At 40.1% G+C, this 23,533-nt stretch overlaps 1 protein-coding gene across 1 annotated transcript; it reads left to right on the top strand.

Annotated features, from left to right (window-relative positions):
* Window positions 1-5,212: 5,212 nt before the first annotated feature.
* Window positions 5,213-23,387, top strand: UBE2L3 (ubiquitin conjugating enzyme E2 L3). The gene is made up of 4 exons (XM_075770201.1): window positions 5,213-5,316; window positions 14,060-14,155; window positions 18,121-18,307; window positions 21,235-23,387. The coding sequence occupies exons 1-4, from the start codon at window positions 5,290-5,292 to the stop codon at window positions 21,387-21,389; spliced, it is 465 nt and encodes a 154-aa protein (XP_075626316.1). The 5' UTR covers window positions 5,213-5,289; the 3' UTR covers window positions 21,390-23,387.
* Window positions 23,388-23,533: the final 146 nt, after the last annotated feature.

Genomic DNA, 23,533 nt, shown 5'->3' with positions numbered 1-23,533 from the left:
AGAACAGCCCTCCTACCCACCCCCCCACCCCACCCCCCCCCCGAAGAAGGACAGGGGAGCAGCTCCTCAGGCACTGGGACCTGCCTGGCCTCAGCATTCTGAGAAAGCCCAAGATACCTTTAGTAACATGCAATTAAATGATCTTCCAAGAAATGGCACACATCTATCAGCTGCCCTATCTCCTGGGTTATTCTGAGAAGGATGCACCCCGGCTTCTCCTTTTTTTTCAGTGAGAGATGGTCTCTTTCAATGTGGTATGCTAGCACCGTGGGGCCCTGACTCTGGTTCAAGCTGATAGAAGCTAATGAATAGAAAACTCAGCAGCGTAAAGTTCCTAGTATAGTATCTGTAATACTTTGTAAGTTCCCCTCGCCATCTGTACGTCAGTTTCCAGCAGCACACTTAAACAGTTGCTGTTGAAACAGTGTAATTTGGCAATGATTTTATTAAAGCTATTTTTTAATGGTTTTTTTTTTTTAACCAAAATCTTGTTAGCACAGTTGTGCAGTTATGAGAGAATGTTTTTCAAATTGCTTCGTAGCACTGAGAAACTGTGGAGATGGTGGACCCGGGTGAGGGCTGAGCTGAGGTCTCGCCTGCTGAGCAGTTCTCCGTATTTTCTCTGCTCTGTGCCTGTTTGTGCTGTGCTGACCAGGGCCGGGGTGCGGGCTTGTACAGGCTCACCCTTTCTTTCATGGTGCTGTGTTTCATTACAAGGCAGCTAAAAACATAGTGATACCCATGACTTCCCACATAAGCAAATGCCTACACAGTCCGTTAGGTGTTACATGGTCATGGATGGAAGAGGAAGCAATTCACAAAGTTAAGAGTGAAAGAGATCAGTCATGAGCTGGTATATCCAAACCACTAAAAAAACTTGAGAATCTACTAGGACTTGTGCGGTGTTGACTTGAGCTGGGGTCTCTTATATGTTAGTAAAAAGGAAATCAACAGAACTCCTTTTTTTTTTTTTTTTCTCCCCCCCCCCCCCCCCCCCCCCCTTTTTTTTTCTCCTTGGAGGCAAAGGGGACAATGTATTTAGTTTTTCATAAACTGTTAAGAAATATTGCATCCAAGAGGAAAGGGGTCTGTATAGGAAAGAATCACTTTATTAAAATACTTGACATAAAAAATACAGGAGGAAGAAAATGAGTTTATAATTCCATAGCGGATATTTACATGATAGAACAAATGTCAGATAACAATCATCATACATAATTAATTGCTTTAAAATGCTTGTTGTCTAAGAAACTGAAGGAACAAGAAAACCTATATAAAAACTTTAATTTGTTGGCAACTTTACATGAATATAGGATGGAGGATTGTCAACAAAAAATAAATTAAGCATGTTTTTTTAATCCATTTTAGCTTTAACAATGCCAATTGAGAGACATATAATGATTTAAGGTATTAATTATTTTAATATTTTTTTCATCCTGGTTGCTCCTAGAGATGAGTTTTGCCCTTGTGGATTGCAGGTAGATCCCTTTAATGTGTTTTTAATCAGTTAGAATCTGTTTGAAATCTGAATTCTGTCTATATTCTGCAAACCAGCATATCCAAGGAATCCTGAATGTAAGGACTGTCCTGCTGGACCAGAGCAGAGGTCTATCTGGCCTTCTACTCTCTCCCTGTCTATGGCAGTAGAGTATGTTGTATTTAGGGACTAGCATGCAAGCCCATGGTCTGTTCATCCCATATTCCCAAGCATGCATAAATATGACAGCAATTAGAGCTGTTAGGTGATGATTCCATGCCTATTTTTTTTATCTGTTTATAGACCTGTTACCCAGTTTGACTAGCTTCTTTTTGAACCTGCTGACTATTGCCTTTACTACAGCCTGTGGTAGGGAGTTCCAGACATTAATTACCTGCTGTGGAAAAAAAGGTGCTGTCTTTTGGCTGTTAGTAATGCCTGATTTAGTCTCACTGTGCGCGCTGTTGTTCTAGTATTGTAAAATCTGATAAATAACAACTTTGCATTCACGTTAGCCACTGCCTTTATGATTTTGTAAGCCTTGATCATATCTTTTCTCAGCCTTCTCCTCTGCAGGTGGAAAAGCCCCAGCCATTTTAGTCTCTATTAATACAGCACTATTCTACCCTCTTCATCATTGTCTGCCCTTCTCTTTACCCCTTAATTCTGTTGCACTCTTCTTTGAGGTGTATAGACCTGTCCCTCCTGTAAGCAAGATGTGGGGGTACCAAGGTTTCATACAGCAACAAAATTATTCTTCCTCTTTCCTCCTCCCCTTCAATTTTCATGAGTCTTTTTGTTTTCTTTTAGATGGCCATTTTGTAATAGTAAAGAAGCAAGATTGTGGGGTTTTTTTTCCTAAAGTTTTCAAGAGTTGGGCTGTGTTGTGGCTCACCTGTTCAGAAAGTCTGCTTACACAATTTCTTTTTGTGAACTTGAACAGTTATATTCCTTAAAACAGTGGAAATGTGATAGTTACCTTTGGTAGTAGGCAGGCATAAATGCAGCATCCTGTCCCTTGAAGATATTGCAGGATAAGCACTAAAACCTGTATTCTGGACACTCTTGTGAAGTAAAATAATGGATACAACTTGGAAACCACCAGAAAAAACAGGTTAAAAAATGCAGAACCATCTGCAAAACTCAGTATAACTAATGGCCTGGGTCTTGTTTCTAACAGAAAAGTAAGAGGTATACCTGATGAAATTCTGTCTGAAAGTAAATTCCTGCTGCTTCTTCAAAACTGTATGACAGCTTGTCATAACTGCCAGTAACCGGCATCCAGGCGAGATCCAGCAATGTAAGTACAGTTGCACAGCCCTTGTTCATATACAAGGTATACATCAGCGTTAGCCCCGTAGGATCTGCTCTGGATCTGATCTGAAACTGGATACTGAAAGGATCCAGGATGCTGGTGGCAGGTATGTGAAATGTGCCTAGTTCTGTGTAAACTTCTCAAACACCCTGTTGTAATGAAGGATTTCAACATTAAGTGGCAGTTTGTGAGGATAGCTACACTCAACAACGATTTCTTAGGAACTGGCTGGGCTATTGTTAGTTATAGTGTGGGTGGTATTTTTCTCTTGTCAAAGCTATAAATTCACGGATTAAAATTACAGATAGTAAATTCAGAATTCTCTGTGGTGCTTCTAGTACTGTCTGTTGTGTGAGGCGGCTGAGTCTCAGTGCAGGTATAGGCGAGGGCCTGAATAACTGTATTTGACAGGCCGGGGGAGAAGCTTAGAGAATACTTGGAGACATATGGTGGTCTTGGAAACATATGCAGTCAGATAAAGGTGAGATGAAGATATGAATAGAGTTTTGGCAAATAAAGAAATCAAGATAGTATCTGAGGCAGCTTGGTTTTCATATTTGTAGACATCTGGAAAATAAGTTGTAAGAACTGTTCTTCCAAGTTACCACGGTATCAGATTTAGGTATTTCTACATTTCAGAATCATATAATCTGAACTAGCCCTTTTATCAGATGTCAGCATTTTTAAATCTTCACCACCAGCATCCCATTTTAGCAGTGCTTCAAGAATCCTCAGAGAGTCTCTGCAGCTTCTATTTTCCCATAACATGTACCTGCCCAGCACGTGTGTAACTTCTCCAGCCAGTCAGCACACACGCTTGCTTTACATCTCTGCCACTTCACCAGGATGGTGTGCCTCTTTCCTTTTCACTTTCCTCCAACTCCTTGAGTAAAAAGGATGCTATAATCTTTACATGTCTAACAGAATAAAGTTACTGTGATCTTCAATTATGTTTAATATTCTAATATAATTATTTACAAACTATTTAATAATACCCATGGGAAGTAGGTGAGTATTAGGTTAGTTCCTGTAAGTGCTGTATAGCTTACTTCATTAACAAATGTTAATTGAGCTTTGGACCAATAAGCATTATTTGCATATATTAATGCAAAATATTGACTATGAAATTGGGAATAATTTTAAGATAGCATACTAGAATCCTGTGCTTCATAATTAACAACTTTTCTTACATTTTTGAGTTTTTGAAAGCCTCTTGTAATAACCACAACATTTCCTTTTTCAGGTTGTCTGAGTCTGTAAACTTATTTTAGCACTTAGAACTTTTTCAGGTTCCATAGAACAAGTGTTAGATCAAGTGAGGACATTAACTGGGGGGGGAAATAAGGCCAAGCATTAGCAGAGCAGATCTTGGAGTAATTCCTGAGTATCCCCTCTACAGAGAATGTTTTAGGGCGCAAGTCAGGTGCCTGGATGCAGATGTCTGGTGACATTCTTGATCTTGGATAGAAACTTATGTCCCATGCCGTATCTGCTAGCCCTGTGCCTTAGATACCGTAGGGCACCTGAAATGACACTGGATGCCCACGGTTAGACATCTGAACTGCTCCTGCAGCAGTTGCTAGAGGCCAGCTGGGGAGGATCAAAGCTGGAGAGCAGTTACAATTACAGCTCCATTAAAGACCTAAAAAGCACATGGCAAATTATAGTCTTGATTAATACTGACAGTGACATTATCTCCTTTTCCACAGCTTGGTTTTCTCTAGGAGATTGCAGCAGGACACAGCGGGCTGGAAGCTTGGGGTGAGGCTGGATGGAACTGGTCATGGGAAGGTACGGCCAGTGATGCACTTGAGGTGAGTTTCATCAGAGGAAAAAAAAAACATCTGAGGATGGTTTGTGTGGGTCTGGTACACTTCGGGTCTGGTACACTTCTGGAAACTCCCCTCTCTTTCTAGAGTATTTTAAGAAACTAAGAAATAAAGGTTGTGAAGGGCTCTGAACACAATGTGGGCTTATTTGATAAATCCCCTAAGTCCAGGTTGCTGTCTCTTTCCCTATCAAGGAAGATAGTACCGCATTTGGGGTGATGCACAGTAAATTGAATAAGCCACACCAGCATTTTAAAGCATTGATCGACGATTAAAAAACACCGAGTACTGGAGGAGGGCGGGCAGACAGCCAGCTTTCAGAGAGAGGATGCTCCTCAGCCCCGGGGCAGCGTGTGCGCTCCCGGGCCGCGGGAGGGCTGCAGGGCGGGCTCCGGGCCGGCACGGAGCGTTTCCTGCCTCCTCTCCCCGCGGGACGAAGCCGCGTAGCCCCGCAGAGGCGCAGCCCGCGCCGACTCTGAGGGGGCAGCGCCGCGAGGAGCCCGCCGCCCCACAGCAGCGCTCCGGCCGGCGGGGCGGGCCCAGCGCAGCCCCGGGGGGAGCCCAGCCCGGTCGAGCCGAGCCCAGCCCGTCCCGCCCCAGGAAGCGCAGGGCTTTAGCGCCCTGCCCGCCGCCGCCATGCATTGTGGGGCGGCAGCAGCAGAGCCAAGATGGCGGCCAGCAGGAGGCTGATGAAGGTAACAGGCAGCGCCGCGCCGGGCAGGGCCGGTGGGCGGGCGGCGATGGGCACCCCACTACCGCCCCGGTGGCCCTTTGGGTGCGGGGGATCGCCTCCCCAGCCGCGGTCCGGCGGAGCAGCCGTCTCGCCTCCCCTCGGTGGCACCCTGGGCCGGAGCGACCGGAACGGGAGCAGCCGGCACCTAGGCCGCGGCCGTGAGGGGCCTCGCTGTCTCCCTCGCCGCCGCCCCGCACTCCGGCGGTGCCCCGCGGCTCCTGGCCACCGCCCGGAGCTTGGCGGGGGCGCTTGGCGGGCGCCTCGGGCCGCTGCGGGCCGCCCCGTCCCCCTCCCTCGGGGGGCTCCTGCGGTGACTAAGCAAAGAGGAAGGGCCGGGGGGGGGAAGGAAACGCCGCTGCCGGGACGCCTCGGCCCCCGCCCGGGGCTGGGGCAATCCCCGGGGCGGCGTGAGGGGTCGCCCCGCGCCGGTGGTGCCGCAGCCGCGGCGCGATTCCCCAGCCCTGCCCGCGGGGAGGGCTCGGCCGGGCGGCGGGGAAGCGGCCTCTCATCCCTCCTTGCGGGTGGGGGTTCTCTGCTCCCCCCGCTCTTTCCTTGGTGAGGAACCTTCCCCAAACGCCCAGGGATTAAATAATTTCGGTTTTGTTGTTTTGGAGAGTAACCTCTTCCTTGTATGAGTAAGAGGTTTATCACGCTGAAATATGGACCTGAGTTCAGAAGTTTCCTCATTCACTGCAGACGTGGTAATGTTTTTGTCTTCACTCTATTTGTTCTAAAGTGTGGATGATACTTGTAAACATAAACTCTGCCTCAGTTAGGTTTTAACCAAGAGCACGTATAGTTTATTGTAAGATACTGCTTGGCATTACATGTCTCATCATTTTGCTTGAGGAGTACAGTACTTCCTAGAAAATGTTAACCATTGCCCCCAAAGCACACAAGTTTATTTTATGTGTCGTATATAATTGCCAATTAACATCACAAACCGCATGCAGTGCAGTTTGCCTAGGACATGCATACATAGTGGTGTAAAATTTAGCCATCTGTAAAATGCTATGGCAATACCCTACAGTATTTGCATGCAAAGTGCCTGTAATGTAAATCAATGAACTTTACAGGCTAGTCCTGTGAAACATAGGGGAAAGGCCCTCTAACTGTCAGGCCATGTTTTAGCCTTATTAAAAACCTGTCCCTGTGGGGTGCAATGTAACCATGTGCTAGAATTTGACAGATATATGGGCGATTCTGTTAGACTTAATATTGGATTTGCAACTAGCTTCAGGGATATGAACCCCCGAATAGGGACAGGAATTTACTAAGACATGTAGATGGCAGATTTTGAAGTTGCATTTCCTTAATTGCACAGATACATAATTAACCCTTATAACTCGGTTATTTTTGAAGAAACCAATAGGTCGGCAGTGCTTTCATAAGGCTAGTTTTGTTGGTTTAAATGTGCTGTGGAGCAATTAAAAATTAAATAGTAGATACGTTGTGTGCAGAGTCATTCATATATATTGAATCAGTAGGCACAGACCTTTCATTGTCCTTAAGGATCCTGATGAGATGGTATTCATTTTTTTATTGCATTTTTGATAGCTGTTATGTTTTGTCACAGCTTTAGCATCATAATCAATATGTCTGTTGCTTTATATTCAAATAAGGTTTCCCATTAGTTTCAGATAGTAAACCACCATTTAATTTTATCTTTTTGCAAGGCAGCTTTTCTGCCTGTTCTGAAAAAAATCCATTAATTGTTCAAAAGCACATCACTACTGCTCTGGCAGGAAAAAATATATTTCCAATTATTTTTTCTTTTTAAATTTAAAATAGAACATAAAAATCTGAAAGGCAAGAAAAATTGTTCTTAATATCTGCAGTGCCTCTTGCTTTTCAGCGCCCCTCCTCCCCCTTCCCAGTTCCATTGTACTTCTAAAACGTTAGCTAGTACTTTAATCTTTCACCAAAATGCTGTAAAAATGGTTTTTGACAACATGACCTCCTCCTTTTCTAGAAAAAGGATGTGGCAGTTGCTTTTCAGAGGGAGTGGTGTAGGAAGGAAAGAGACACTGATAACTTCCCTGTTATGTTATTACTTTCGTTTTTATTGCCTGATGTTTGTGGGTTGTGCATGTTGTGCGTGTGTTTTATGCCAATTCAAGAGCTGCGAGATGCTGTATCATACGACTTGTAAAGGCTGGTAAATAAGCCGCTGCCTTTGTGCCTTTTGGAGAGTTGAGTCAGCCCAAAGGGCTTTGAGTTTTGCCATTCATCTCGGTAGGAACAAAGTAGAGCTCTCGAACAGATGATGTAATCTGGATTGCTGCAGCATGATGTTTTGAAGGTCTGAACTCACATGTCTATCAACCTAAATCATTAAGTTCCAAATTCGCAGATCTACTTTTTAAAGTCTTTCATTGTTGGAGTTTTGCAGTATGGAAGATTCTGTGGTGTGTCTTTCTGGGGGTCGTAGAATGATGAATGATTATAACTAAAGGAAATAGAGTTTTTCAGTGTGTCACTCAGTTATGTTTAAAATAATTTAGGATAAGCATTAACTGTCACTTCCTTGAGCTAAATACCAAGTTTGTCTTTGGTAAGTGAGAATAAACTTCAAACCTTTTATAGGTCACATAAAATAAAGCAATTCCCATTTCCTTAAGGTCTTGCCAACATTTTGAAGTACTGCATTTTTCCTGGACTTGTCATGCATCATAGTTATTTATATTAATCACAGTGGCTCAAAGAGACTGGATGTAGTAAGTTCATAATAACATGCTGTCAGCATGTAGAAAACTGGGAGCATGAGTATAGTTTCCACCTTCCAAGTGGAAATGGGAGTCCCTTTCAGGTTGTGGAAGCCATTTGTATCTTCAGTTTGCAAACCTTGTGAAAGAAGTATTACAAATTTTGCCATTGTACTTGTACGGTTCCATTTTAAACATGAAGTCAAGTTATAACAAGAATAAGATTATCTTGTATCTCAGGCTCTGTTTGAGCAAATTACATTTCCTAGGCCAAAGACCCTGTTTATGGTCTATTTTTGCAGAGTTTTATACTATCAAATAGTCTAACTGAAGTCTTCTCTCCTCATTTACAAAAAATTAGTGGATATGTGCCCTTCCCGGGAGCACACCTAGGTTAGCAAAAATGTGAAATAAACATGGGTAATGAATTGTATTCCAGCGACATCTGAGGTGGCGTTTGGATCTGTGAGCCACCATTACACCTCTTCAAAGAGCCACAGTTGTCAGATCTTGACTCCTCACAAAATGCAAGAGGTGGGATTAAAGCAGTCTTTGTCAAGGATATGTTGTTATGGATGATCTCTCAGGGTAAAACCAGGCAAATACGGAGTTGTGATATTTAGGAAAGGATATGAGGCTTCTCTTTTAAGAGAGCTACTTTGCTTCACAACTCTTTCTCATAAAAAGCAAATTGTCTCCAAACATGGATGATTGGGAACATCGATCTCCAAGAGACATGCCAGAGATTTCAATGAAATGCTTTTCACAGTTGCCACCCGCTAATGTAAAACAAGTCATTTTCCATGTGAGATCCATAGCTAAGTGCTATGTGGAGAGGTAGTCGGTAGTGCAAAGGGAAGGCTAGTTCAATGCTGGATAGTCGTACTACTTCCTTGGTGGAGTAACGTGGTGGAGACGCACCTTCAATAGGCGTTTTTAGGTAGTATTTGAGAAGGCTGTCCTGTCCGTGTAGGTGCTCCCTTCTGTGGTGTTTTGCGATATGATCGAGCTAAGGTGTCTGTAAGAGCCATGCTTTTGTTTCCTGTTTTTTTAGATATTCAAAAGTGTATTTGGTATTGAAAATAGATTTAAGGAGTAAACAAAACTTCACATATGAAGTGAGGTACATAGACAATTATTTTAATCTTACTGTTTTTACTCTGCTTCCATAATTGCATAGTCAAACATTGATGCAGCTGTTGAACTCCATGATAAAATACAATTGTGAAGCCACGCCCAGGTACCTGCTGTAGGTGGCCTGCAATCGCCAGGGTGCTGTGGCCTTGTAAACACCATAGCCCTTCAGATAAAGGAGGTTTAAACAACTTTGATATTTGAGAAACAATTCTAAATTGATCCAAATGCCGGTTATCAGTAACAAGGGAAACGTGGTTTTTTAGCAACATATGATTGTCCTTATACAGAAGTGAGAATATGGATTCATTTTCCCTTCTTGAAACTGAGAATTGACAAAAGGATTTTTAATCGAATGAAAACACTTTGCCAATAAGTAGTTTTACTTAGTAAATAAAAGGCATGTGAGTATAGAGGGTTGTAATCTTGCAGTGGAAACTTAGTTCATGTAAGAGCTAGAATCTCTGTGGGGTTTTGGTTGGTTTTGTGTTGTGTGTGTTTGTCGTTTCATTTGTTTGTTTTAATTATACTTGATTTTAAGATGTTTTAACAATTCTCTGTAGTGTATGAGTTTCATAAGTAAAACTGGCCAGTTCCTTATCAGTGTCTTGGAGCCTGTTTAACTTTGTCACACTTCTCTTAGAGAATGTATTTATCAAGAGGTAAAGATAAATTGTAAACAGTAGAGAAACATGGTTTAGAGTTATTTCAGTGGACTTTTGTTTCTCTTGTGCATTTAATAGCATTTTGGGCTTGATGCAGAACTTGCTGAAGTCAGTATGAGCACTTAAACTTATTCCTATGTTCTTGGATTGCACTCTGACAAGTGTTTGTCTGCACTGCATTTTCCTGTCTGGCTTGGTGGGGTTTTTTGTTTTGGGGTTGTTTGTTTTTAGAGAAGTCCCAAAACTTGAAAGATGTGTGGGCAAAACAGTTGCAGGGTTTTTAAAAGACTTACTATGTTTTAAGCTGATGCCACTTTTTAATTTCAAACATGTAATTTTTGCTTTGAACAGCACAAATTATTACACAATATTGAAAATAAAAAATATTAACTCCTTATTTGTACATGAGAGAAAGGATGTGCTTTTATGACTACCTGCAGCGTTATACTTGAAGATCAGATGCTACCTCTGAAACAATGTTTTCTCCATTTCATGTGCTGTGTATAACACTTTCTCTGAACATATCCAAACTACAAACAGCATGTCTCGAGAGCCCTGTGAACTAAGACAACGTTCCTATCTTACACATGGGGAGACCAATGCAGCAAGGTCACGTGCAAGGTTGATAACAGAGCGGGCAATGAAAGACTGATTGAAATTTATACTGCAGTCTTCTAACCATTAGTTACACTCCTCCTGTGCTCCTTTAATTATGTTACTTGGCAAAATTAAGGGGTGGAGGACAAGAAAAGGAATTAATTTATTTACTGTCTGCCTAGACTCTTTATTATTATTTTGAAATAAATATCTGGACTACATCCTTCTCCCTCATAAGTTTTGTCCCTTTGGAGTTGCTGAAGCCCATGTTAAATGCAGTATTAACTTTTAATCTGTGCTGTTTGAAAGTATGTAATAGCTCATTCACTTTTTTAACAGTACATTTATACTGTAGTTGTGTCTGCCTCTGTAGTTCTGAGGCAGTTAGATCTTTATTATGGGTTTTGGCAATTGCTAGGAAAAAAAACAAACCAGCACACACAAAACACACCCACACCCCCACACCCCCCTTAAATTGTGAATGTGGAATCTCTTACCACTCCTGATGCACTAGACAGAAAACCCCTAAAAGCTTATAACATTGTATTTGGGGGGGGATAGTGGTATGGAAAAAAAAAGCGCTATTTGTAAATAAGTCTAACGTGGTATTGATTAATTTGGAGTGACATATGAAATCTTAAACAATTCTAGTATAAGAAAAGTAATTTCTCTTATAAATTGGAACCTGTCTTGAGCGTGTAGTTCAGGCAAGACCTCTGCTAAGGTAGGCTTGCTTGATTCTCCATGACTGTTGCAGCCATGCCTGTGTGCAAGGAAAAGAATTGCCAGGTTTATCCCCATCTAGTCCCTTTTTTGGTTGTCAATTACTACCGCCGGCCCCAAGGCAGCAGGAGCAGCACAGGATATGTCCTGATACACTGCAGTAACTTACCACCTTTTTTTTGGTTTGGTTTTGAAAGTGAATTCCTGCAAAGGCTTCGTGTGTCAGTTTAGAGAAAGATGTCCTGAATCATTTTCTGCTAGTTCTTTAGTGTCTTCTGGGCTGTTTAATTCCCTCTCTCATGTGGTAGACCTCAGGGAAAACAGGGAGCAAATTGCATATTTGTTTTAAAATTTTATTTGCTTTCACACAAAGTTTTACAATTTTGTAGTGATCTCTATACTGGATTCTTGCATTTCTTAATTCAGCATCCAATTTTTTTAACCTGAATCTAATTATAAAATGTAGGTGTTTAATTTTCCAGTAACGTGAAGCCATGCTTTTCTAATTTGTTTTATTAGCTTAATAACATACCTGAATTAAAGAACCATAGTCCTCCCTTTTTCTGTGTCTGGGCAATTGTTCTCTGGGCCAGAAGCAGTGTAATGCTGTCATCTGAACCTGTGATAAAAGCTTCTGCAGGGAAGCTGCACTCCCGTTGGGACATTAATGGGGAGATTTCTGTTGTACGTGTAATGTTTTTAATACAGTAACTAGAAAATTGTCATTTTCCTTTCCTTATATTAGAGTGAAGGCCCTTGTGATGCATGTTTATTCATGCTTAAATACCTACCGGTTAATTAGCTATTTTGTTCCCAGTGCTTGGTGTGTTACATCTAGTGTGGAATGGGTTTTATCCCTTTTACCTGCTGTGGAGTGGTGGTTTGCCAGGACTTGACAGTTCTGTATGAGTAGAGAGCGAGCAGCTCAAAACGCTGTTGGGAGCGAGTTGCTCCCCTGACCCTGTTGGGCAAGAGTCAGTCTGGTCCCAGTCAGACTCTCCCTGAGCCGTTGCTCGGGGCACTCAGAGCCCCTGTAAGGCACTGTCTGGATTTGCAGTGTCAGTGATCCTAAAGGATCTCTTATAGCTGTGATAATAAAGGTTATTTTCTTTTGAGTATTTTGGTTTGTTCTGTATCCCTATAAATGTGCTTCATGAGATCATTTTTGTGGGGGTTTTAATGTTTTCCTGCTTTAAGGAAATAGGATAATCCTCTTAGCCTTTTTTTAAAAAAATGGCGAAATCATCTGTGATATTGTGTAAATCTAGCAGCGGTGGAATTTGGGGATTAATCCACAGGTCTAGACTAAATAGTCGGGTTTAGTGTTGTGAAGATTGTGTTGGGCGTCAGTTCAATATCCAAGACTCCAAGGTTAAACCTCTGTATTCTGAGTATGCTCTTGCCTTTGTAGGTGCAGTGGGTGGGAATGTAAATGTTCATCTTCCATGTGGCTGTCATGTGAATTTTTTAAATTATTTTTTTAACGTGCATTTGGAAATCTCATTTTCCCTTTGGGTTTGCATTTTACCATGATGCTAAGTTTAAGCAAGAGATTGCTACAAGTATTAAAGCTCTGCCAGTCAGATGCAGGAAGTTTTGGTCTAAGATAAACATAGAGCTCTCTTAGGGGGGAAAAAAAACAAACCAAAAACATGGACAGTACAACACTTGTACCAGGAAAACTGATTTTTTTTTTCAGTGTATAGTGCCTTTGCTTATAGATGGTGCTTTTATCGTAATAATATCCAGTCTACTTTTGCAAATACGCTAGCACCCGGTGAAGAACTGTGAGCTGGCAGAGTGCACCAGTGTTGCTGTATAAGCAACATTTTTCCTAACCTATGTAGACACATAGGCATGTGCTTCAGTTTTGAAAGCACTGGGAAAGTTTTGTATTTCATTTGTGGATGATTTGAATTTGAATTCAGTTAAATTCTCTTTAAAGATAAAACTGCTGAATTCACCAGTGAAGGGCTATAGTTGTTATGGAGGGAAAAAAAAAAGTGGGGGGGGACAACACACACCTTGAGGTGTTTCTTTTCAGGTCTTATGAAATGCTGTAGGAAACAGTCGCTACACTAGGGCTTATACATCAGTCTAAATATAAAAATTCTTAAATACATATTTTGGTGATACCTGGATCACTAACTGATCAAAACCAGTTTGACTGGCGATTGTCTGGTGCAGAAAGATACCTTGTTCAAGAGTGATACAGCTATAAAGAAAGGTATCTTAATCTATTGCTGTTAACTGTGAGGTACAAAACGGAGATAAAGCTGTATCTTCTCACGTTATTGGTCTAAATAAGGCTAGTTTGGCCTAGATTGATATTTTTCTGGGTTTGTATCAATTTAAGTTGGTCATGCAGGAATTTTAGTTTTCAGTTGAAATAATTGGCCTGTTCAGTGACTTTATTCATGTACAACACTGTTAGGAAATAATCCTTCCAAATCACTGCTTTCCTTCAGACAATTCCCAAGATGCGCTTTATTTTTTCGCCTCACAGAGTTATCAATAGTCCGTTACCAAAGGCACTGATTTGCATTTGAGATATTAAAGAAAGTGCCTTTAAGAATGTTTTTAGACTTCTACTTTGTTGTGTCTGTAATGATGGTAATAACAAGACTTTTTTTTTATTTTCCTGACATATCAAAAAATAAGTGGTTGTGTTTGGGTGTTGTGTTTTTTTAATACCTTGTCTCAGAGGGTTTTACTTCTCACTAGTGCAAAACTTTATTTCTTATTTGTGTGGGTTGCTACCGTTAAACCTCAAGCTTCTTTAATGTTAAAGACACCCACGGTGACCTCTAAGCACTTTGAAAAATAAATATGAGCATCTTGCTTAATACTGTTATTAACTTACACTTTGCTTGCTTTTCAGGAGCTTGAAGAAATCCGCAAATGTGGAATGAAAAACTTCCGTAATATCCAGGTTGATGAAGCTAATTTATTGACTTGGCAAGGGCTTATTGTTCCTGTGAGTATAGGCTACTCCTTATTCTAATGAGCTTTAAAATAAAGTGAGGATCATTTGACTCTCATAAATCCACAGTTTAGTAGTGCTACTGGTGACCATTAGTTAATTTTTGTACCCTGACAAGAATCTCTTTTATTATTGTAAAACCTGGTTTTCAGAGTTGTGGGTTTCTGCAGAAGCTAGTTGTTTATAGACACAACGTAAGTTTATATAGATTATACTGCAGCATCTTAAACATACTCTGGGCAGTGAAGTGTGCTCCTGGATGTAATTCTCATCTCTCTTTAGACATCTTGTGTCATCTTCCTGTCTCATTTTATTTGAGTGTCGTCTTTGTTTTGTTTTATCGAAGTCTGATAATGTTAGTAGGCGGTTTCTATAACTAGCGTAAAGAAAAATCCATATGTAATTGAAAGGTGTTCTAGACTTCTGATCGATACCTGCCTGGATGCTTCATAACTGTAGGCCTGGTCCAAGACACGGCTGCAGCTGGCGAGTGCTGCGGACTCAGTGATGGCACTGGGGTACTTGGGAGAGGTGTTGGAAGGGGGAAGCAAGTGAGGTGTGTTGTTTATTACCTTAAGCTAAAAGTACAAAATCTACATCATCATAGGAAGAAAAAAAAAAAACCTCTGAGGTCTGAAATACTTTGTTTACTCCTTAATAGATTTATTTTTTTAATCAACTAGATTTATTTCTAGGAAAAAGTTGAGTAATGGAAAAAGTTTGATGCAAAGAAAATGTTTGAATTTTAGAATTAGCTCTTTCTTTTAAAAAAAAAGTCTCTTTATTTAGGCATTAATTAATGCCAACCCACACATACACACTTTAATTGTATACAACACTACTGTCTTTTAAGAGAATGTTTAATAGAAGTAGATAACCATGGTGTTAGTCAAATAGGGAGGGATTTGTTACTGAGGGGAAAATGGGAAACGTAGTGTGGTGAATTCACCTGGATTTTCACCTCCTTTATTTTCCACTGCCATGGCCCATGCTCCTTTTGTTACACGAGCTACTTTTAAGTCTGCAGCAATAGAAGCTGTGCCACCAGGATGTCAGTTCTGCTTTTACTTGGGTTCTACCAAAAAGGTCCCCCGACCAAAGTAGATCTGTCCTTTTGTAAGGCTGGGAAACATCTCGTAGCAGTTTCTCCACTTTGTTAGTTGGCGGTCATTCCCAAATTCAGATCACACAGGCTGAGATGTTGGCTAGGCCTTTGCACTCTAAATACTGTAGAATACATTTAGTGTACTGTTTACTTGTCTTCCTGCAAGTAATTCCTTTGAGTGGTTGAGGCTACTCTTGCAAATAAAGCAAGCAGGATTTGACATTAAAATTTGACAGAGCTGAGCAACAATACACTTTAATAAGCTGCTCTGGTATTTGTGGTTCATATGTAAGAGTTCATTGTTTTGGTAATACTTCGAAGCACTATACGGTTGGTAAATATGACTAATAAAGAAAAACACCAAAGTGCTTGTTTATTCCTGTTAAAATTAGCAGTATGTAGTGTACAGTATCTATTTTTAACAGTTTCTGCTCACCTTAGTGAGTATGACCTTAGTGGGTTTTTTTGCAAAGGTTCACATCATCACAAGTGTTTAAACGTCGTTGCAGTGAATTGTGCTTCATACCTGCCTTTGGATTTATAATGTGCCCTGCTGCAAGGGAATTAGCCTTAAATTCACTACTGGTATGGGTAAGAGGGAGTTTTGTTGTGAAATTATACTTATGATAGTAATTATTAGTGTGTTGTGTGCGTTTACAGAGTAGTATGGTTATTTTGAGGATACGCTATAGAAGATGCTTTAGTCTTGGCATAAGGGTTTTTTAGGTATTGCAATGCTGGAGTTTGGCTTAAAGTAATATACAAACTGGTTGCAAGTTTAACTTTTTTGCTGAGTTTTTGCTTTTGAAGTTTTTTGTGCTGTTTCCATTTTAGAAAATGTTCCTGCTTAGGGTTTAAAGACATATTATTCCTACTTTAGCAGGACTAACTAGTTACTGATTATTAAACTCTAAGTAGGCATTACTTTGGTCAGTTTCTTAATGAAGATGTGAAAGACAAAGGTTAATATTTTTAATAGTGTTCATACAGAATCACTGTGTAGGATACACCTCAGAATTTCTTGCATGTAACACATTTTGTTCTTCAGAACACCTGTTAGTTTTTAAGGGTGTTTGCTCAATGAAGAAGCAGATTGAAGATAGGTTGTCAACTTCTTTTCCTTTATAAACTGTAGAATAAGATAGTTTGTCCTGTATGTTGAAAAGGTGCACTATTTGTTTGACTTCAACATCAAAATGAGACTGCCTATCCCAGGCTCCTTGCTCTGGTAAGAGGTACTGTTGGTCTACCATGAATTTAATTTCAGTTAATCAAAACTGTTTACTATGGACAAACTTGCACAGCAAAAGTACTCCAGGTGAATGTGAGTTGTGTTTGTCGTTCGTGTTTAGTATTTATAATTCTGTCTCCCTTGTCAGTGCTAAAATAAATACAACAAATTATTGGAAATTAATTGCTTGAATATTCTGTGTTTTGTCTACTTAAAACATGAGCAACCCTTTACATACGTTTTTAGTTGGTGAGTAATGGTGGAGAGGTGTTCTGACTGACAGTCAAGCAGAAAATGGACACTTTTAAGCCAGGTCAGTTCCTGTATCAGCTTACGGAACATCCTCACAAATTATAGCATGTGATGGAGGTAAAAACAAGTGAGCTGTGCAGGGAGAGGGCACTTACTGCTTAAGCTGCCACCACCACCACCACAAAGTGATTTGTTAAACTTCCAAAGCTTTTAGAATTGCTTGGATAAAAAGTGATTTTTAGAGCCATTCTAGTTACCTTTTCCTTGGACAGCAATACACAGCAAAAATTGTGCTCTATTTCCTAGAAACGCACAACCAGACTTCTCCGTATGGGTGAAACTAAAATTAAATGTTTTCTGTTGAATAATACGTTAATAACACACTCCCCATCCCCAAATATTGGTAAACCTTTTTTTAACTTCTGGAGTGGGTTTGATTGCAGGGAATGGTCTGCTTCCTAATGAAGAATGTGTGAGATTATACTTTACGCCAACTGGAAACTCGTCTTTTGATTCCCAGAGTGTTTGGAAAGGCTTCATGCCATAGTTACTAATTTCAGTGCAGAGGGTATTTTCAGATGCTTTACATGTAGCAATGGTTTATTTTTCTTCTGCCTTTCTTCTGCAGTTACTATTTGAAGCAGTATCAATAGTCTAACAGGTTTTCTAAATGAAATTGTGGGCATTGTTTTTTCTGTTTCAGCATGAAGACCTACTTTGCTTACTTCACGGTTCTCTCATCATGCTCCTTCAAAAATGATCTGATAAGAGTGGGTGCTAAAACTGCACACAAATTCAGAATGTTCTCATCAGCAGACGCAGTGAATATCTATCTTTAGTAACAACGAATGCTCAGCAGATTTTTGTGTAGTCAGCACAAAAATGTTCTCAGAACATATAGGGAAATCTGACAAATCAAATTGCTTTGCTGTTCATACCACCATGTTGAGAGACATGTAAAATAACTAGGTTTAAAGAAACCAATTTTCCTTGTCAGGCTTCCTGTTTGTATCTCAGGAAGGGTTTGCAATGTTTTTTGAAATACAAAGTTGCGAATAAAGCTACTTACTAGGTAGGACCTTGAGTTTGGAGTAAAGGAGATTGGATGTTTTCTTACTGGAGAAATGTCAGTCAACTTCAGAACAGTGGTAATCTGCTTTTTCCAGGGTGAATACAAATGCTGTAGAGGAGGTATCGCCTCTGTCTTAACAAGTAGGTTTTCCTGTTTCCTGACACAGAGACATGGATATGCGTAGGAAGAAAGTGCCTTTAGAAGAGGTCATTTGATAGATCGAAGTCTGGAGCATGCTTTTTCTTAATTGTATCTATCAGAACATGCCAGATTCTTGACATTCTGCCTTCTTGTTGCAGGACAATCCTCCATATGATAAAGGAGCCTTCAGAATCGAAATCAACTTCCCAGCAGAATATCCATTCAAACCTCCTAAGATTACATTTAAAACAAAGATCTATCACCCTAACATCGATGAAAAGGGGCAGGTTTGTCTGCCAGTAATTAGTGCTGAAAACTGGAAGCCAGCAACCAAAACTGACCAAGGTAGGACTCCAGGTGGAGAAGGAACTGGATGCCGAGAAACTCCGTATTGCGTTTCAATTTAAAGCTAATAGTGTTTCAGCTTGTCAGCTGGTCTTACGCTCTTGTAAACTGTTCTTATGTATATTTGTTGTTGTAAGGTTTGCATTATGAATCACGTGTTGTGAGCACAGCATGCAACTGTTGTTGTTGCTTCCACTAGTTGTTGGGGTGAGAATTTCATGTTTTCTGGCAGGTAATGATTAGTTTGATATTAAGCATTTATTGTTGCACATATAGAAAGAGCAAACAACCTCGCAAAAACTGTATTTTTTTAATAATATTAATTCAGATGAGTAGCAGTTTAGTGCAAGAGCTTCAGTGACACTGAAGTATCTTGCCCTGCAGGAGAAAGTCTTTCCTTCTTTCAGGCTCATCTTTAAGGATTGTTTCACTTGACCTGTGTTCCTGATAGTAAACAATGCTGTACTTGAGACTTCTTTTTTCTGTGTACTTCTGTATGCTAATAAAACTACTTACAGTTTGCATGATCTCGCCCCAAAGACAAAATAGGAAAATTCCAGTAGTTGTCTGGGACAAGATCAAGCAGCTGAATGTTGGGGAAAGCAGAGGTGGCAGCAAAAAGAGCCTGTTAAACTCACATAGGTCAGTGAACGTCTTAGGGTTTGTTGTTGATTTATCCCAGGCTATACAGGAGAAAGATGAAATGGAAACAAGGTGTAGAAGGTTTCTGGTAACACCTCAGCAGTCGTCTTGATCTCACGAGCCTTCTCTAGTTAAAAAAAGGAAGGACATGTCTCTGCCTAGCTTGAAATGCAAGTTGGCATTAGTTGGAACCACTGAAGCAATGGTTTGCATGTAGGAAATAGTGTCTCCCTGAAAAGTAGCAATTCCCTTTTTATCTGAGAGAGCAGATAAGAACTATGCTAAAATCAGAATTTGGAACAAACCCTGGGTACCAAAATATTGCAAATCTATTTCTGCTGTTCTGTGGGCTTTCATTTGTCTAACTCTTCAAGAAGTCATTTTTGTGTCAATGTCTTGTTTGTGTCATCCTTGTATGAACCTGCAACAGTGTTACTGCAGCCCTTGCTTAAGTGTGTATTCCTTTTTCTCCAGAACTCTTCTGCACTGAAAAATAAACTGCAGTCTGTTTGCTGCTTGGGCCTTTCTCAAGGAAATAATGCAATGTTATTAGTACAGCATCAAAGTGATTGGTTTTGATCAGTCAGCTGTCAAGAAAGCAGAGAGATTAGGTTCATCATAAATCATTAACTCACCTTTCACACACTAAATGTGCATCTTACTGCTGTACTTTTTATTAATTTATGCTTAATACTAAAACAGATTGTTGTGACAGTATAGTTTTAAAATGCTGTGGATGTTGAGGCAACTGCTGTTATGACAATCCTAATTTTTACTGGCTTGTGTGTTAAATAACCTTAGTAACACAGTAACACTTTCTCTGTAGGGTTTTAGCGTGTTTTACTGAGTGAAAAGGGATTGTCACGTGCAGCATTGATGCTCGTTTTATGAGTAGTCAGTAATATGATGGCAGTTGTCCTAAGTCCAGGACAGGCGAGTTACTGTGAAGTCAGCTAGTATGAATTCTGCATGCCTTAGTTTGTTGCCATTTAAACTCTTGATTTGTGGTAAGAAATGTTCCTGTTTAGCAATATAGCAACGGGCATACTTCTGGATTTTGAGTATTTGTTTTGAGGTATGTTCCCCATTCCCGTCATGTAAGGGTGGCAAAGAGTATGAGCATTAAAAGATTGATGCTCTGAAAGAAGCCACTCTGGTATTTTAGCATCTACTGGAGTGGTAGGGATTGTAAGAACTTAATTGCAAAACAAGGGAGAATCCTGTTAAACTGCAAAGTAGCAGTTTCAGAACAAACAGACACGGACTTTTCGCGCAACGTGTGGTGGAGTTGTGGAACTCCCTGCCACTGGATGGTGTAGGTGTCAGTGTTTTGTGAGAGTTCAGGAGGCAGCTGGCTCTATGTGCAGTGCAGGAAGTTAACACAACTTTGTTATACTGCTTCAAAAACTTTTTGGGTGCTGCTCTGTATTACTCTGGGTTGCCCAAACTCACCTCAAACCGAGTATTTATTAATATTGTCGCACAGTGAAATGTTTCTGTGTACCCGCTTTCTGTAGACTTGCCCAGTTATGCGTATACCTTTTAGTGGATGAATAGGAGAAGTCCTGGTCATTGTAACCGATCTAGCTTTAAATGCATGAGAGCAATAAATGTCGTTCTAGTACGCGAGGTTCACTGCGTAAATGTCAAGTACTGTTCAGTGATTTTAAGAACAACATTTTGTTTGAACGTTGATGAATGGCTGTAAACAGCAGGGTGAAGAGCATCTTGTGGCTCTTACCCATTTGTTTGCCCAGGGTGTTTTTGCTAGAGGAGGTATTTGGCAGCTTAGAATAAAGGGAAGAACTGTCTGCTGTTTCTGTAGGAAAAACAAAGCTGAAAAAAAATGTTTTTGGAAAGCAGGGCCAGTTACAACTGCCACATCGTGACAGGTGTTAGGAAAAAATGTTTCCTAATGGAATTCCATCTTCACCCAAGGCCTTTAGATGGACTTGTCTGTGAAACTTAGTTTCTTTCTTAGCTGTAGGAGAGTATTTCCGATAGGATGCCAGTTACATGGAAATAAGTTGTTGTGCATTTTGGTGTCTATTCCAGTTGATTTTGTTTAGAAATACAATTTTCTGGTGTTCATTCACGGTCATTGAACTAAACCTTGGCATATTGCTATAGCTTATTCATGCTTTGCTTTTGAAAAGACCCTAGATTTATAGGGATGTATTTAAATGCAGTTAAAGCTCTTTTCTTACTGGGGAATTTTGCTTAAATTTTGATTTGTAAAAATTAACCACCTTAGTCTCTGACAGTATTTATACTTCTTTTGACAGTAATCCAGTCCCTCATAGCACTGGTGAATGATCCACAGCCTGAGCATCCCCTTCGGGCTGACCTAGCTGAAGAATACTCTAAGGACCGTAAAAAATTCTGTAAGAACGCTGAAGAGTTTACAAAGAAATATGGTGAAAAGCGACCAGTGGACTAAAATCTGACACAATTGATGTCAGCAACGTATGATAGAAGATCGGAGCAGTGCATTTCAGACACCCCGTAAAGCAGGACTCTATGGAAAAATGACAAGTGCCACCTTTCGGTGTTAACTTGTGGCTGTTACTAACTTTCTACAGTTTTCTTAATCAAAAGTGGGCTAGGTAACCTGTAAAGAAAGGATTAAAATTTAAGATGTTCTAGTTCTGCTTTCTTTGTTTAAAAATCACTGCTTCAATATACTTTAAAGTATGCTGTTTTCTTTTTCTTGTCAGAATTTATCAAAAATATCTTAGACTTATATTCTGCCCTTAAATTGAAAAGGTTGTGGCTGTCATTTCTTATTTTTCCTTGCGGTTCCCACTATCTTGAGTTCATTTAATTATTCATTGAATTTTATCCCTCCCCCTCCCCAAACTGATGTCTTAGAAAAAAAAATCCCAGTTCTGGCAGAAAATGATTGAGTGTTTGGCAGTTTTGTTTACTTTTCTTTTTAAATGTTGCACTGTGCTTTGTGGGACTTGTTGCAAGTTCCCCTTAATTTCAGTTTGTAACATAATAAACAAAAAGCAAACAAACCCCACAAAAACAATCAGAAAGAATGTCCAGGTCTTATGTAAATCTGGCTGATGTTACCACAAAATGTTTATTAAACGGGGAAACCCAAGTTTTTGTGTGCGTGATTGAATTAAAATATGGCTTATGTCCTGCTTTTGGAAAGCTTTGGAAAAAAAATTCTGTAGTAAGCGAGTAGTGGAATGTGATTACAAACTTCTTTCACTTCTATTCTTAATACCTATGCAGAGTAGCTAGGAACACGGGCACAGAACAACATTGCAACCAGTTTAGAAGAATTTCAGAAATTGGGGACCAAGAGGTACCAAAGTTATAAACTGGTTTTTTTGAGTTAAAAATCGGTATTTTGGAAATGTTAATTTTGAACTTAAGTACTAAATTTGACAGCACTGCTAGCCTTCTTAGAACATTTTTCCATCAGAATGAGTATGAAACATCTGTGGCTTGTGGGATGGCACTCGTGCCACTTCCCAGCCCAATTGCTGTACAGTTCTTACTGAAAATGGTATGGGAAGAGGATTAAGCAATAACCCGTAATAGAGTACGCTTCACTACTGCTGTTCCTGTGTTTTAAAAACACACAGGTTAGATGATTCAATGAGTACTTCAAGTATCATTCTATCATTCTAACTTAATCAGGCAGAGCTGTTTTTCCCCTTGCTCCAGGGCACGCCTACACATGCTGCAGGAAGCCCTTTCTGCTCAGAAGTGAACGAGCATCCTTTGCTTGTGTCTCTGCTTTTTCTCCTGCCTGCCTGTCTCTTTCCCCCAGTCCGAAGTGTGATTGTAGCTCCACAGTCAAACTGCCATACAGTCAAACTGCTGTCTCTTCCCCGCCTGTCGAACTTGGGTATGTTACTGAGCAAACAGATTTATCTCCAGAAATTCTTAGGTATCTGGGAGTACATATCATTTTGATGTGCAGGAAGCTGAATTAGAAAATCCCTCACACCCAGATGGTCGTCTGTACTCCTAAACGCAGTTTTAATACAGCCTCTGCCTTTGCAACCTTTCAGAACTAGTGTGTCAAGCGGTAGGTCTCTTTTGGTTTTAATGTCTTGTATATTTGCTATTTCTTCATTCATCCTTCTCATCCAGCTTTCTTTTCCGATTTAGTGTAAACAATGACAGCCCAGTACCTCACCTCTGTTGAAAGTCAATTTTTTTTATAAGTTACGGAGCTAAGAAATTTTATGTTTAAGTGTTCTTAGACAGATTCTTTGGCAGGTAAATAAAGTTAAACCACATTCACCTTATTTACGGAAACTTGCATTTCCTAAGTGTTTTCAGGCTTGTGAGAGCACTGTCTTTACCAAATTTTCACATCTTTGTGTCTTCATTTGCAGAAAGTTGGTACTGATTTTGTTTCATTCACGCTCACTCAGATTCATAATAAAATAATGCCAAATTATCTGTCAAACTGAAGTGTGTGTAACTTCCGCATCACATGAGTCACTGTACGTTTGGATCATGTCTGTTGGCATGGAAACTTGCCACTTTCTAAGTTCTCTTTTTATTTAAAACAAAGCTGTAGCACTAGTTTGCTGCCCTCATTACTACTAAATA

The sequence above is a fragment of the Balearica regulorum genome, chromosome 17 (assembly GCF_011004875.1).
Source record: "Balearica regulorum gibbericeps isolate bBalReg1 chromosome 17, bBalReg1.pri, whole genome shotgun sequence".
Classification (NCBI taxonomy): Eukaryota; Metazoa; Chordata; class Aves; order Gruiformes; family Gruidae; genus Balearica; species Balearica regulorum.
This window is presented reverse-complemented; position numbering and strand designations above follow the sequence as displayed.

What these genes read in the sequence shown, in the direction of transcription:
- UBE2L3 (XM_075770201.1), top strand. Translation starts at nt 5,290, where the DNA reads ATGGCGGCCAGCAGGAGGCTGATGAAG. An exon ending in GGCAAGGGCTTATTGTTCCT is followed by an intron (nt 14,156 to 18,120) that starts GTGAGTATAGGC and finishes TTCTTGTTGCAG; the next exon opens with GACAATCCTCCATATGATAA. An exon ending in AGCAACCAAAACTGACCAAG is followed by an intron (nt 18,308 to 21,234) that starts GTAGGACTCCAG and finishes TTCTTTTGACAG; the next exon opens with TAATCCAGTCCCTCATAGCA.